Raw genomic sequence first — 15456 nt, 5'->3', positions numbered from 1 at the left:
TTAAATGGGAGAACATATTTGCCAATGATACATCTGACAAGGGGTTAATTTCTAAAATATATAAAGAACTTGTACTACTCAACACCAAGAAGACAAACGACCCAATTAAAAAATGGGCAAAGGACCTGAATAGACACTTCTCCAAAGAGGACATACAGATGGCCAACAGACATATGAAAAAATGCTCAACATCGCTAATCATCAGGGAGATGCAAATTAAAACCACAATGAGGTATCACTTCCCACCTGTCAGAATGGCTCCATCAACAAATCAACAAATGACACCTGCTGTCGAGGGTGTGGAGAAAGGGGCACCCTAGTGCACTGCGGGTGGGAATGCAGACTGGTGCAGCCACTATGGAACACAGTATGCCGTTTCTTCAAAAAATTAGAAATGGAACTTCCTTAGGACCTAGTGATCCTGGGAACATTAATTTGAAAGAATATATGCACCCCTATGTTCATAGTAGCATTATTTACAATAGCCAAGATCTGGAAACAGCCCAGCGCCCATCAGTAGGTGAGTGGACAGAAATGCTGTGGGACATTTACACCATGGAATACTATGCAGTTGTGAAAAAAGAAATCTTACCTTTTGGGACAGCATGGAGGGACCTGGAGAGTATTATGCTAAGCAAAATAAGTCAGTCAGACAAAGACAAGTATCACATGATCTCACTCATATGTGGAATCTAATGAACAAAATAAACTGATGCACAAAACAGAACCAGAGGCCTGGATGCATGGAGCAGACAGACAGCCGGCACAGGGAAGGGCGTTAGGGGCTGGATAAAGGAAGGTGAAGGGATTAAGCAAAAAAGCCTATAAACATCACCTAGACACAGTCTACAGTGTGGTGCTGGCCAGAAGGAAGGGGGTAGGTGGCAGTGGGCAACGTGGGCGGGGGGGGCGCTGCTTTGTCTGGGGTGAAGGGCGCGCGGTGCAGGGCACAGGTGATGTTTGTGTTGTTCACTGGAAGCCCGAATGGTTTTGTGAACCAACATCACCCCAATAAATCAACTAAAATAATAAACTTCCTTTATTTCAAATGTATTCATAGTTTTTCCCTTTTCTAACTCAGAAGGAAAAACGTTTCTTTTCTTTCCCAGGCTACTTGGGCCACCAGGGTCCTTGAATCCAGCCCTTCCTTCCTCTTTCTCCATCTGGAACCTGACTCTTGGATTTTAATATGCCCACTACTGTTGCTTCTCTTTTCTCAAAACCCACAAAATGTTTCCTCCACCTTGTTATTGGTTCAAGCCACCATCCTGTGTCTATTTTCCTTCTGCACAAGTTCCGAAGGGCACATACTTACGGTTTCTAGTTTGCGATCTGGCTTTGCCCTCAGCCCATTACTGAAGCTGCACTTTTGTGGCTCATGAACGGTTGCCTTATCAACAAACCTTCCTGAGCCTTCATCTTCCTGGTCTTTTCCTTTTTGTAGTCGATTATCCTTCCTTTTTGAAGCTCTCCTCCTTGGCTTTTGGGACACTGTTCTACCTGGCTTCTTCTCTTCCACAAAATGCTCTTACTTTTGTTCCATTCATGGCCTTCTCCCTCCAACACTCCAAAGTAAGATGCTCCCAATGGCTCTGTCCTCTTCAGATTGATTTTCTGTTTCTGTAGCTTGGTGTTTAAGAGTATGGACTCTGAAGCCAGATTGCTAAGTTTGAATCCTGGCTCCTCCTCTTACTAGCTGTGTGACCACGGACAAGTTGCTTACTCTTTCTGTGCCTTAACTTCCTCATCTATAATATAGGAATAATAATCCTTACAGGGTGGTTGTGCAAATTAAACAAATGAAAAGTGCTGGCTGTATAGTAACCTCTATATAATGTAATTCATTGAACAAATATTTACTGATGCCTACACATATGTACATACATCAGGAAATCTTCTAAGGACTTGGGATAATGTAAGTGAATAAAATAAACAAAAATTCTTGCCCTTGTAGAGCTTACATTATATAATAAAAATAATTATTATTAATTGTCCATAATTCTGTTTATGGAATACCCTTCTTCCTGCATCATCTTTAAAATTGTACACTTCCTTTAAGACCCACTAAGATGCCATCTTATCCCCTGAAATCTTACCTTGTAGGAAGTTATCATCTGAACTTCTCCAACTCTTTAAATCTGAATTATGTCATTTATCACATTCTACACACTCTACCGTGTATGTTCAAGTATCAAAAATATCCAACTTTATGGTTACTTGCAGGTGTTTTTAAACTCCCTTGATGGAGTTAACGTTAGCTACTATCTCTACTCACCTGTGTAAACAGCAGCATGATCTACCTTGTACCCAAGTACATATTAGATGATCAGTAAATATTCCTTCAGTGAATGTAAGTAAAGCACTGTTCAGAACCTTTCATTTGACCTCTATTAACTAACCTTATCTTCCTTAATTGCAAATATAAAAGAAAACTTAAAATATAGAATATTGTATTTTCAACTCTGGAAACATCAAATATCAGGATTAAATATCAGTTGCTTGCGACTTGGCTTTATTCATCATCATTTAGCACTTTGCTCACCAGGAGGCCAATTCCTGTTGTTCGTCTTACTAAGTATACCCTACAGCATATTCAATGTTTCCTGTCACCACCATTTGAAAAGTGCCCCTAAATTTTTCTTAAAGGAGCCATGCGGATGGAATATATTTCATTTGTCGCATTTTCTGTGACTAGCACAGATTCTTCCCATTTCTCACTTTCTTTCTAACATGATCAAGCCATGACTAGGTTCTCACCTGAAATTTTCTGGTTTACTACTTACTTTTACTCCCTCCATTCCAAAGAACTGTAAATGCTTGAAATTTGTTTTTATGGCACCTAAATAAGAATTTAAATAGTTTTTTCCTCCTAAATTATTAACTATCTTTCCTCTAAATTTGCTTCTTACCCTCCAGCTATGACCGGAAAGACGAGACCAGCCGCAGGTTCTCTGTTTTCTAATCTGTATTTTCACAATGCTACGGATCACGATCCTGCAGTAAAAGATGCAGTATATTATACCGCACTGTACATCTCCTGCTATCACTTAACCTTGCTAAGTCATCTTAAACGTGCCTTTTATCAGGCAGAACCACATCAGAAAGCGTGACAATGTTCTCTTTTTCAATAACGAGGCCAACACGATGGATTTTTATATAATGACCAAGGATTTTTTTATTCATTAAGTTTCAGTATCATTACAGAAAATGTTATGGTACAGAGTTGTTTATCATTATTTTTTCTTTGCTCTTGATTTCCACATGAATGCTGGTAACACTAATATCTGTACAAGATCAGTCTTTGATTTTATTTTTTGTTCTGTACAATTTTAAATGTATTGGTTAAAAAGGCTGTCAGCACTTAAGGAAGCATTTCCCCCCCACTTGTTTGTTCAAATAAAAGGTATCCAGTTACTGCCCAAGAGTACTGTGCCGTGAGGCTGCCGGGGAGAAACGGCCCGGAAGCGGTGAGGATGGCTCTCCTTGAGGCAGGGCAGGGCCGCCACCCAGGCGCTCTTCCTGTGGCACTGTGCACATAAACACGATACATGATAAAGAACAAGCGGAAGTTCTCTGGAAAGCGGGTATGAAGCGTACTAAGAAGGGAAATCCAAGTGTTGCCTACGCTAGTATAAATAAGCAGACAGCCTTGATTTAAGAGCATAAGTAGTTGTTTAAAGATGAGAAAAACACAAGTTCTGCAGGCACCTACTGCTGTCTACTAAAAGCTATCGCTATCAGACCTAGCATTGAACACACAAAGCAATTTGCAAGAAAGGAAAAATTTGCTTTGATATAATTAGAAGAGTTGTCTGTTAAGATTTATTTTTAGGTGTCTTTTCTTTAAAAGGTATTTAAATTCTTTTTGAAATATAGTTCAAGATGTTGACTATACAGATCAACTTTTATCCAAATCAGAAAAACTAGCTGTGCCGTTGCATATTACAGGATACAGTCAATGATATGTGGACATGCATCAAAGCTTTCTCCCGCTGGTGACCATCATAGTCGTCCAATGACCATGACGTCCACCACCTCTCCCTTGTGGAGCTCCACGTACTGCTCTGTCTTTGGAGGTAGCATCAACAATCCGTTGGCGCTGCGCATGCTCATCAGACGGCTGCTCATCTGATTACCTAGAAAGAAATACTCTTATTACAGCAGCATAAGCATCACAGTGGATACATCTGGAGCCCTTGCAGTTCTTTTCAAAGTAGGAAGCCATGAATAGAAACACAGTCTTCAAGAGGAGGAGAGACGGTCAGACTTCCCAGTACCCTTTTCAGGTAGCCTTGCAACTGTATCCTCTGCCACAGGTGGCAGGCACTTCACTTAGCCATCTTATTTAATTCTCACAGGCTCAAAAGAGTTGAAGAAACTTGCTTAGGGTCCTACTTACTACTTGGCAGCTAATTTGAATTCAAGTGTCTGATGGCAAGGCCCCTGTACTTAGTGTTAGTTGACATCTGTACTTTACAGGACTCTTGTTTAAAGGGCAATACAATTTTATTCGAGTCACAGAAAAAATTTGGTAAAATGTAGCTGGAGAAGTTGGGGATAAAAGTATCAAGTTTAGAGGAGGAAACTACAGAGCTCTGAATTATCAATATTGATTTCTCATCCCTTAAATTTTACCAATATCTACGGTATAGTAGAGGCTACAGAGGATCGCATTATAATTGGGCTTAAATCTCACATTTCAGGGTGGCATAGCCATAATCCTTCCTTTTCCTATAACCAAAGCTATGTTCAAAACTTATAGTTTGAAGAAACAGATAAAAATCTTTTGTAATTCTAGATTTGTACTTCAAATGCTTATCTAGAAAACATGGCTCCATAGAATAACTAAACCTTTATTATTATTATTATTATTATTACATTTTAAAAATCCTCACTCTAGTATATTTTTTCCATTGCTTTTTCAGAGAGAGTGGAAGGGGGGAGAGAGAGAGAAACACTGATGTGACAGACATTGATTGGCTGCCTCCTGCACGTGCCCCAACTGGGGTGGAGCCTGCAACTGAGGTACGTGGCCTTGGCTGGAATCAAATCCGGGGCCCTTCAGTCCACGGGCCAACTCTCTAACCACAGAGACAAACTGGCCAGAGCCATTATTATTTTTTACTCTTGCTATCCTATTATGCAGTACTGTTTAGGACTATTTAACTCACCTAATCTTTCAAAAAGGAAAATGTATAACAATTCAAATTGGGTATACCCGAGGAAGGAGGTTATATATAAAACTGTGTGTTTTGCCAGGATGGGTCCATAGACATACCTGCAGGTGTGAATGACTAACCTGTACTCTGTGCCCACGGCAGTGGTTCTTGGTGATGCCAAGTCAGTATACACCGATGGTACTCTGGGCGAGGATCCAGTTTTACATCACATGATAACTATAGAATAAGGAGGAAAAGAAAACAAATCTGATCATTTGACCATCCCTTAAAACTGCAATTTACAGTAGACATGAAAAACATGTTGGCATTTTGCTGTTTCCACAACTGCCACCTGTGTTCTTAATACAGGAAGTCCAGAGGTTGGTTGCTCTGATTAAGAGAGAAGGCGGCCAAGAAGTTGGTCTTCACTGGGGCGAAAAGGGCAGGTGAAAAGGACAGGGCCTATTTTTCAAGTCTAATATTATGGGCTGTGAGGAAAGACACCTCTGGCCTATAAACTCAAAAATTTTAACACTGAAAATAAAGGAGGCAGACCTAAACAAGAATAATAAAAAACAAGATCTATATCTGTATGCCCATCCATCCATCCATCCATCCATCCATCCATCCATCCATCCATCCATCCATCCATCCAGGAAATATTTAGAGGTACTGTTCGGTTACCCATTCATACACCTATCTTTAACATAAATGGGATAGCTACTTTATTTTTCTCTTGAATATTTCCCTAATGTCTCAATACTGATATAGAAGCTCATTAAGGCAACTAAAAGTAGTCTCTATTAAAAGTTGTATCATTTTGGCTTAGCCACATCACTGGTAATAAAATAATTCCTCTGAATGAGTCTTTGCTATGAAATGGCATTTTTCATATTCTTCTAAAAGAGGAAAGTCCTTTCTATCATAGCAACTTCAGTTCACATACATGACACAGAATGGCCAATCAACCCTCAACCTGGGGCCATTGCTTTTTTAATGTTATTAAATTCATAGTGATATCTGATAAGTTAAAGTGATAATGTGTTAGTAGCAGGTGCCTAAAAGGTATTCTCTGAACAAGTTTATACAGTATATAATTATGAACAATAGTCCAAAGATTAGTTCAATATTAGTGAAAACAAGACTTGTTCCAGTGTACAACAATTAACATTTTTTACTAGCATAATAATCATTTAACTTACTCTACCTTAAATCATCTAGAAAGGCTTTATTCAACTAACAGAGATATTGTTTAGATAAAATGATACAATGAAAATTGGAAATTTTGATTCAAGTAAGTCTGTCTCCAATCCACTCTGGTTACTATGTTTTTAAGCATTCTAATTACTGACTCTGACAATCCATGCTTTTCCTCTGGAATCCAGAATAAAATTTAATTCCAGGGTGTTTTCCTTTATTAAATCACACTCCACTCTTTCACTTAATCTTGCTTATGTTTATATTGTATTTCATATCTACTGGGGTTTAACTTGCAATTATTCCTAAATTATTTTGTGCTTACTTGAGGGCAAAAATCTCTCTTTCAATCGCTCTCTGTATGTATGTGTGTTCTCTGGTACTAACTGTAAGAGCTATTCAAATGGCTGTGGAATCTGCCAAGTGTTTAAGCAGGTTTCCTCCCCAGCAATGCACTGATTGCTTCATGGTAGTACAGCGGAACAAATGTGGGAATGAGATGATACCTGACACCTAGGTTCTCCTTCAAGTTATACTGCTAACTGATGGTGTACTAGCAAGTTATTTGGCTTTCTTATACTTGTTTGTTCATCTACAAAATGGGGTTGTTTGCTTTAAAGGAGATATTTATATTCACTTAAGAAACAAGGATCAGTTGCATCAGATTGTCATTATATCTCCACTCCTGTATGGATTCTTGCTGGGGAAAATTACTCATGTTAGAAGTCATGGAATAATGTGGGAGGGGAATAAAAGGGACCCTTCCCTCTATTTTCTATCACAAAGGAGAGACTAAAACTGCATTTCTTCTCAAAACCAGTATAAAATTCTAGATGTTTCTAGATCCAGATCATATTCTTAATTGTTATTAGGCTTCCATTTTGGTTCCTGGTCGTTAGAAAACATTACCCTGGCTTTGATGATGGTTGGCCGAGGATCCAAGATGCCTTGCATCTTTCTCAGTGCAGGCACAACAAAGAGATTGCAGGTGACCACGGCTGACACAGGATTCCCTGAAAGTCAACCAAGCAGTTATTATGGTACACACAGAAAATTTACCAAATAATTATGACTGTTTATATCTTCAGGTATCATAGAGAGTGATGTCACTACTTGTCTTTCTCTTCTGAATCACCTTGAATTCAAAAGGATGTCAGAATAGATCTACAGTCAACCAAATGCCACAGAAGGTGCACCCTCAGAAGCTGGTTAACACCATTTATTTCTTCCTTTCTGAGAGCTATACATGGAAAGCCATTACCAATCTTGGTAAGTTTTAAAGCAGTTTCTTCTTGCTAGTTTTTTGTTGTTGACACTATTACAGACGTCACCCATTCCCCCCTTTTATTGTTGTCTACTTGCTATTTTTAAAATGTTTAAAAATTTCTATAGTAAAAAAAACTTAGTACAAAAAGTATTAGAAAGTAGGATAAACATAAAGAGATTTATCCATAAGCCCTTGTACCCAGACATTTCTTTAAATTTAAAAAATAAAACTAAATGATTTAAAATGTGAAGGACTTGAGGATAAAGACTGCATGGACTGAATTGTGTTGTTTTTCCTCCCATTCATTTGTTGAAGTCTTAACCCCCAATGTGACTTTATTTGGAGATAAGGCCTTTAGAGAGGTAATTAAAATTAAATGAGGCCATAAGGGTGAAGCCCTAATTCAACAGAACTGGTGTCCTTATAAAACAGGAAGACACATCAGGAGTGTGTGTGCACAGAGGAAGGTCATGTGAGGGCATAGTGAGGAGATAAGGAAAAACCTCAATAGACACTAACCTTGCCTGAATCTAGCTCATAGATTTCCAGTCTCTAGAGCTGTGAGAAAACAGACTTCTGTTATCTGTAATCCAGTCATCTAGTCAGAGATATTCTGTTATGACAGCCTCAGTGGACTACTTCAAACACCAAGTTCTTTCAGAGCTATTTAAAAAATGTGAGAAATTCATTTGTACCTCTCCAAGAAGGCATCTGGGTATGTCACACACTTTGAAGAGAGGAAAGGTTGGTTATGAAAAAAATGACTGGGCTGAGAATAACAGATTTAGTTTCTTGTGTGGTATATTAACTAACTAAGCTGTGTGACCCTGGTGAGTTCCAGACTTTTTTGAGTCTAACTTAACTCATTCACAAAATCAAGGTTGAACTATATGATTCTCAATATTCCTTCTGGTTCTAGAATTCTAATTTTATTAATAATTGTATATAGTTATATGTGAATATGTATGTAAATGCTGGGGATATATGAGGGGCCATTAGATTTTTAGGTTCCCTTGGCCTGGCTATGTGCTGTTAATTGTATCATCAAAGTAAAAGGCAGTGGTGAGTTTAGCATATTATTAGCTAAAACCATACTTTTAATTTCTTCTACCTACAAAAGTAGCTAAGCATAGATTTTTTTGAGTTGTAAAAAATGACAAGTGATATTACTTCAACAGAAAAACGATTTGTCCAACAGAACTAGACTCTTAGTAAGAATCAATTGCTTATCTCTTGCCTCAAAATACAGAAATATGGAATTTTTTCTGGAAATAAAAATCAGTTATTATTTATTTAACAATGATTACAGAATTCCTGTAATTGCTATTGCTTTATAACACTACTCTATAAAAACAGGACTGGAAGGACTGACATAAAAAAATGCAGATAGTGGTTATTTCGGGGGGAAGGGGATTACTGATAACATTTCTTAATGCTTATCACTATTTTCTAATGTTTTTATAGTGAAAATGTGTTATACAGTAATTTAAAAAGTTACAAAAATAGCAAGTAGATACACAAACTTTAAACTGCTTTAAAACTTATCAAGACTTGTAATGGCTTTAAATGCATGGCCCTTGGGAAAGAAGAAATATAACTCTGAATTTTAAAATCCTTGTAAAAGGAACTTCTTTGCTGGTTCTACAACCTGAACATGTGAGTGCTTGCTGCCCTCTTTAGGTTTATTCAGGCTGAGCAGAGAAAATTTCACATTAAAGCAGTAATTTGAATATAGGTTATTGAATTATAACTTTTTTGGTGGATAAACAATACTTCCTTAGTAATGGTGAATTAGGCTCCCACTCTAATATTCTTTTGTCACTGATGGTCAGTAGGTTGAATCATAGCTTCTGTAGACAAAGTAAACAGTGCCTTCTAGGCAAATTAAAGCTACAAAGAGGATTGTATTTTTATATAATGGTTTTTAGAATATCTAAGGATATATTGAAGGCCATAAGGAGTTCTATACTACAGATAAAATTTGAAGACTCCTTACTTATATGTCCTCTCTCTTAAAATCTCCTATATGATAGAAATCTAATCTCTTTTATGCTTATACATTTTTGGGGGCTTTAAAAATGATTTTAAAGTTCTACATTTTTCTGCTTGCTTTCTTTTCTTTATCTCTATTTTGAGACTTATTTAATATAAAAAGCAAATAAATATCTCAAAGCCACCGTATTTGTCCATCTGAAAGGAATAAGTAGGTTATTTTCTGAAGGAACTTGTGTCCAAAAAGAAAAAAAAAGAGAGAGAGAGAATGGGACACTGCTACAGATTAGAGAATACTTTTAAAAGTTGAAAATAACAAGTAGATATACAAAGTTCCAAACTGCTTTAGAATTTATCGAGATTAGTAACGGCTTTAAAAGCACAGCTTTAAATACACAGCCAAAATTCAATAAAAAATTGAATTCATGAAATGAACCACTTGGCTTTTAAGAAAACACAGATAAACATTAAAAAGTGCTATTCGTAATTCCCTTCCCCCGGAAATAACCACTACCTGAGCATGCGAGTTTCCACTCACGCGGCAGCGAGGGTGAGGGCTGTGATGTAGGCAGACCGATGATGCCTGGGATTTGGCTGAGAAGCACCAGCACTGGCAGCCCCTCCTTCCATGTTGCCCCCCCCCCCCCCCCCCCCCGGCCAATCTGGCAGAAACCAAAGGCAGTTTTGTGTGCTTGTCCTAGTGTTTGCACGGGTGATTCACAGCCCTTTAGGCCCTTACTTCAAGTTGTGGGACATGACTAAGCTGCTAACTTTGACCAGTTTCCTAGAAGGAGAAGCAGGTATCCCAGAAAGATCCAGTGACAGCTAACACTTGGTTATCATCTTAGGGTTTGGTATGTGCTCTGAAAGATACTATCTAATTTGACTTTCACACCAACCCTGTGAAGTAGATATTAGCCCCATTTTATAGATGAAGAAACACCTTCAGTGAGGTTAAGTGACTTGTTCAAGTAAGTAAAGCTAGGACTTGAGCCCAGGTCCTTTAGATTCCAAATCAAGTGCTCTGGATTCCAAATCAGGTGACTGGTCACCTGGGATTAAAAAAAATTTGGTCTTCTTTTTTCAGGAAGGCAAAATAAACTGTTTCAATTATTCTTACCTGGTAGTGCAAAAATAATTTTTCTTACACCATCAATATCCAAGGTTGCAAATGTTGTTGGCAGGCTAGAGAAAAAAAGAGATTGTTAGTGACTGTGAAGTCCTCCAGTTTTGTTACTTGGCTCTCCATAGAAAGCTTGTCATATAAAAATAATTTTCTGTTGCTTCTTTAAACGTTTATACGCTAAGTGTTTCAAGAGCATTTAAATTAATTTGTTGTTAGCATCTATTGTTTCCAAATAACCAAACTCCTTTTGGTTATTTTTCCCTTCCTGCCAGCCCCAAATCCTGGAGTTTCTACACCCATCTAGCTAATGATGTCTATACTATTATTGCTAGAGATTCAAAACAATCATTCTTATCATCAGAAGACTACCTAGTAATACATGCCTATCAGATAACTGCCTATTGCTCAAGAAGAGCATCTATTTCTCAACCCTTTAAAACTATACTCAGCAATAAATGTAAGAACCTCACTCCTATGAAGAGAGTATTTTGAAACGTCAAAATGAATAAAATACCACTACTAGAACAAAATTAAAGAAATAGTAATTTAAAAAATTCTCAAATTATTCTTCCTCAAGATTCTGACATGAATCCTTAGCATCAGGGGTATGGAGAGGAGTGTGAGTGGCATGGAGAAGGTGGGCAGGTAAAAACAGTAATTTTTTTTCTATTGACTACCCTTTACACAGAATTTCAGCTAAAATTTTCATTGTATTAATGGAATCCAACTGATGTAGAATCTTTAGGGGATGCTTAAATTTCCATGTAGTTGGAAAATTATCTTTTAAAGCACCCGAATTGTTTTTATTTTCACTGTTTTGCAGATTGGTCTTTCAAAAATGGGTCACTCACTCATTACTTTTAGCAATAATATTTTTTGATGACTTATAGCCATCATTATTAACTTGCTCTACTCTTCTATAATACAGTGATTTTGGGTCACAAGGGTATTACGTATTTTTTTCACTTATAAACTATAACCCTACACCACACGGCTGTGTTTCTATAGTTCTTGTTTCTGTTTCTTTTAAAATTTTTTTTATCCTCACTGGAGGATTTGTTTATTGATTTTAGAGAGAAGGCAGTGTGTGGAGGGATGGTGGGAGAGAGGGGGAGAGAGAAGGAGGGAGAGAGAGAGAAACATCGATCGATTATCTCCTGTATGCACCCCAACCAGGGATCAAATCCACAACCTAGGTATGTGCTGTGACTGGGAATTGAACCTGCAACACTTTTTGCTGTATGGACAACACTCCAACCAGCCAAGCCACCTGGCCAGGGCATCTTTTTTTTGTTCCTGATTTGTTTTACCAGTGTTTTTCTGTGGCTCCCCTTAATCCTAGACTGCCATCATCTTGATCCTTAAAGCTTGCTTTAGGTTTGGGAACCAAAGAGTAGTAATAATAGTTATATTGTTGGAATGATAATAACAATAGCAATAATAAAAGTTACTATTTTAAAAGAAAATCTATGCATTACATCCATTATTTCATTTAATTTTCACAGCAATCTCATGAGGTGCACAATTATCATCCCATTTTATAGACGAGGAAACTGAGACTCAGAGTAAGCAATTTGCCCCAAATCGCTCAGCTAACTAAGTGGGGAAACAAAGATTTGAACCAAGGTTTGTCTAACTGTATGGCTTGTAATTTGATGAGGCTCTGTATCCAGGGTATGCTATATACAGACTTTGTAATATCTGTTTTTTGCTACTCTGAGGGTTTTTTTGCTTACTTTCTGAGTCTTTGCTGTACTTTAGGAAAATGAGATTAGATTGTCATATTGATTGATAGATAGGTTATTTGGCAATGATTGTTACTGTTTGATGAAAATGATTTCCAAGATACATTCTTGAAAACAGCTATGTTCATTGTAGATGACCCATAAAATATTGTGATTGGTGGATCTGGTTGATAATACTCCAAATGCACTTTTTGAGTATCTCTGTCTAAAATGAAAGGTTAATTACATTCTGAATGCAATGTATGTGGGAAAAGCAAGGCTAAATTGGTCTGAGCTTTTATATTTGGTTTTGTTCTATTAAGCAGCAATTACCTTTAAAATTTTACCTTTAGACAAGTATAAAATTCTGGCCAAGTAAAGGAAGCCCATTTAAACTTCTAAACTACTTTAATATAGCAAACTAACACATATAGTAAAAGTGAGGAGGGAATGCATAACACCTTCCATCTACTGTACTTAAAGCCAATTAAAATCATCTTTTGCATCTTGCAGACATGTACTGTAATATTATTTCTCTAAAGGAACTTATTTGAAAAGATTCCATTACAAGACATTCTGTTACCATGCACTGCTACCATGAGTGTCCTTTTGCTAGACTGTGAAGTCTTTTTTAAGCTCTAGGAAGCCATTACCTTGGAACTCAATACTTTTTGTTCAATTCTGCCCTTGGGGTGAGAATGTAACAGAATTTATACAATGACTGCAGTCACAAGTCATGGAGGGTTATGAGTTTAAGTGAGCAGAATAAGTGTTAAGAACTGATGAACTCCCAAAGTTGAGGGAAGTGGTAAATAAAAGATGGAAAATAAAGAGTACCAAAATTACACATCACAGGTGCTGAGATTAATTTAAAGAACAAATAATTCTCTTCCAGTGGTGAGGGCAAGTAATGTCAGCTTTTTTTCTCACTGCAAAGGGAATAATGCATTTAATTTGGGGGTTAGTGAGAAGCATGTTGACATACTTCTCTGTACCCTAATCAAATTAGTGTTGCCCATAGGGGCAGGAAAATAAAGGCCTGTGCACCCATACCACAGTAATATTTGCTTAAGATAAAACATTCTCAATAAGAATTATCCATATCCAATAATTTTAATAATAAAAGAACCTTGTAGTGGTAGCCATACTGGGGCAACTACAGAAATAAAGTGCCAATAATTCTAAACTCTATCAAGTTGGGAAGAAAGCTTTAGGGATCATCTTAACTTCATACTTAAACAGCAAAATCATGGAGATAAAGCCTGACTGCTGTCCTAGAACTGACACGAGTACCCAGTAAATCAGGAAGATTATGGGGGCTAGCTTGACACTTAAAAAAGGCTTCTATAATATGCTAATAGTTCCCATAGCTCATAACAACTGGTAAGTCCCACCTCTACTCTCTTAGGGTTCACATGAGCACCCATCAGAGTATCATTCTGAACTATAGCATCATTATTGTTGTCCCCGGCATGGAGGTATGCTGGAACGCTCACCCACACTGAGCCTCTGAATAGGGAGCCAAAGGTTTCTAGAGAAGCAGGGGTCTGAATATGCAGACTCCTGCCTGAAGACATGGCCACACAGATTTCATCAACACCAATGTTTGGCATTCTTTGAGGATTTACAATTGATTACAGAACTCCAATCAGTCCTTCCTTAGGGGGTTATTAGATTTTAGGAGATGTATAAGATCTTGGTATGTGGTTTTCTTTCCTCCTGGGAGGCAGTAAGAAGCAGTATGAAATACTACTTATGAAGTATTCTTGCAAAGGAAAAAAAGTTGAATCTGCATCTAATCAAGCCTTCAGACCTAACTTCTAACCTATAGAATATCTTGGAGAGAGTGGAACAAATTAAACACAACCACAGAGAAACAATCAGCCAAATCCATTTGTTTAGGGCAAATGATTCAGTTTCCTCAGCAAGTCAATGGTATGATAAAAAAAGGTGGGGGACAGTAAATGTTCTTTAACAGCCAAATACAATGAGTGAACTGACTTGAATCCAAATTCAAACAAAACAATTATGAGAAGGCATTCTTTTTCTTGAAACAGGAGAATTTTGAATATGATCAGGGTATTCGATATTAAGGTATTCTTATTAAGTTAGGTGAGGTAATACCATTGTGATTACATAAAAGAACACTGCTGCTGTTGTTGTTGTTATCTGAGATGTATATAAAAACGACACATCTAGAATTTGCTTTAAAATAATCCAGCCCTCTGTCCCCCCAAAAAGGTAAGGGATGGGTCAATAAAACAATTATGAAAAAATGTTGGTAGTTACAGAAGCTGGGTGATGGGTTCATGCGGGGATCACTGTGCTCCCTATTTTTGTGTATGATGTTTGAGAATTTTCATATTAAAACATTTTTAAAGAGAGACAAGCAGTATAGAAAGAAAGAGAAAAAGAGAAAGAAGGCACTAGACATAGGAATTAAAGGGAAAAAGGTTTGGAAAGTTGCTTTGCTTTCTTTATACCAAACTCAAGTGATTCATAAGGAAGATGAATACCCATTTCAGATAGGTGCTGCACTTGTGCAAAGAATTCTAATACTATAATATTTCTTTTATTAGAATAGCTAACCCATAATAAAGTATGTAAAAAGAAAGCATTTAAAGCATTGCTAGTCAAAGCAAGCTAAACCAACCCCATAGCACACAGGATATACCAATATTATTTTCATACCCTGGTTTCATAAAAACCCTGCCGAAATGGATCTGAGCATGAAGATCAATGTCCAGCACCTGCTTGAGATAGTCCTGCAAATATGAAAAATAATCACTTTACTTTCAGACATTCGAATACCAGATTTTCAAAACTTTAAATAAAGGTAAAATGAATTTATAAGATTAAAATAGAAAACAACCTTATTTTAGTGAAGTTAACTTGCTTAAGACAAATATTCCTTCATTCTTCATTCATTCAATAAATACTTATTGAGCACTTGTTATATGCTGAGTACCAATCTAGGTACAGTAGATAGGG

At 37.2% G+C, this 15456-nt stretch overlaps 1 protein-coding gene across 6 annotated transcripts in view; it reads right to left on the bottom strand.

Annotated features, from left to right (window-relative positions):
• Nucleotides 1–3154: 3154 nt before the first annotated feature.
• GPHN (gephyrin) overlaps nucleotides 3155–15456 on the bottom strand; it is a 352065-nt gene continuing 339763 nt past the window's right edge. For all 6 annotated transcript variants that reach the window (XM_081136828.1, XM_081136829.1, XM_081136831.1 and 3 more), the window contains 5 exons: nucleotides 15157–15230; nucleotides 10736–10800; nucleotides 7266–7369; nucleotides 5300–5396; nucleotides 3155–4136 (listed from right to left, as the gene is read on the bottom strand). In XM_081136828.1, coding sequence (XP_080992954.1) covers nucleotides 4003–4136; nucleotides 5300–5396; nucleotides 7266–7369; nucleotides 10736–10800; nucleotides 15157–15230 — 474 coding nt within the window. In that variant the 3' untranslated portion in view covers nucleotides 3155–4002. The remainder of the gene's footprint in view (nucleotides 4137–5299; nucleotides 5397–7265; nucleotides 7370–10735; nucleotides 10801–15156; nucleotides 15231–15456) is intronic.

Source organism: Miniopterus schreibersii (assembly GCF_964146895.1).
Source record: "Miniopterus schreibersii genome assembly, chromosome: 1".
In the NCBI taxonomy this organism is placed as follows: domain Eukaryota; kingdom Metazoa; phylum Chordata; class Mammalia; order Chiroptera; family Miniopteridae; genus Miniopterus; species Miniopterus schreibersii.
This window is presented reverse-complemented; position numbering and strand designations above follow the sequence as displayed.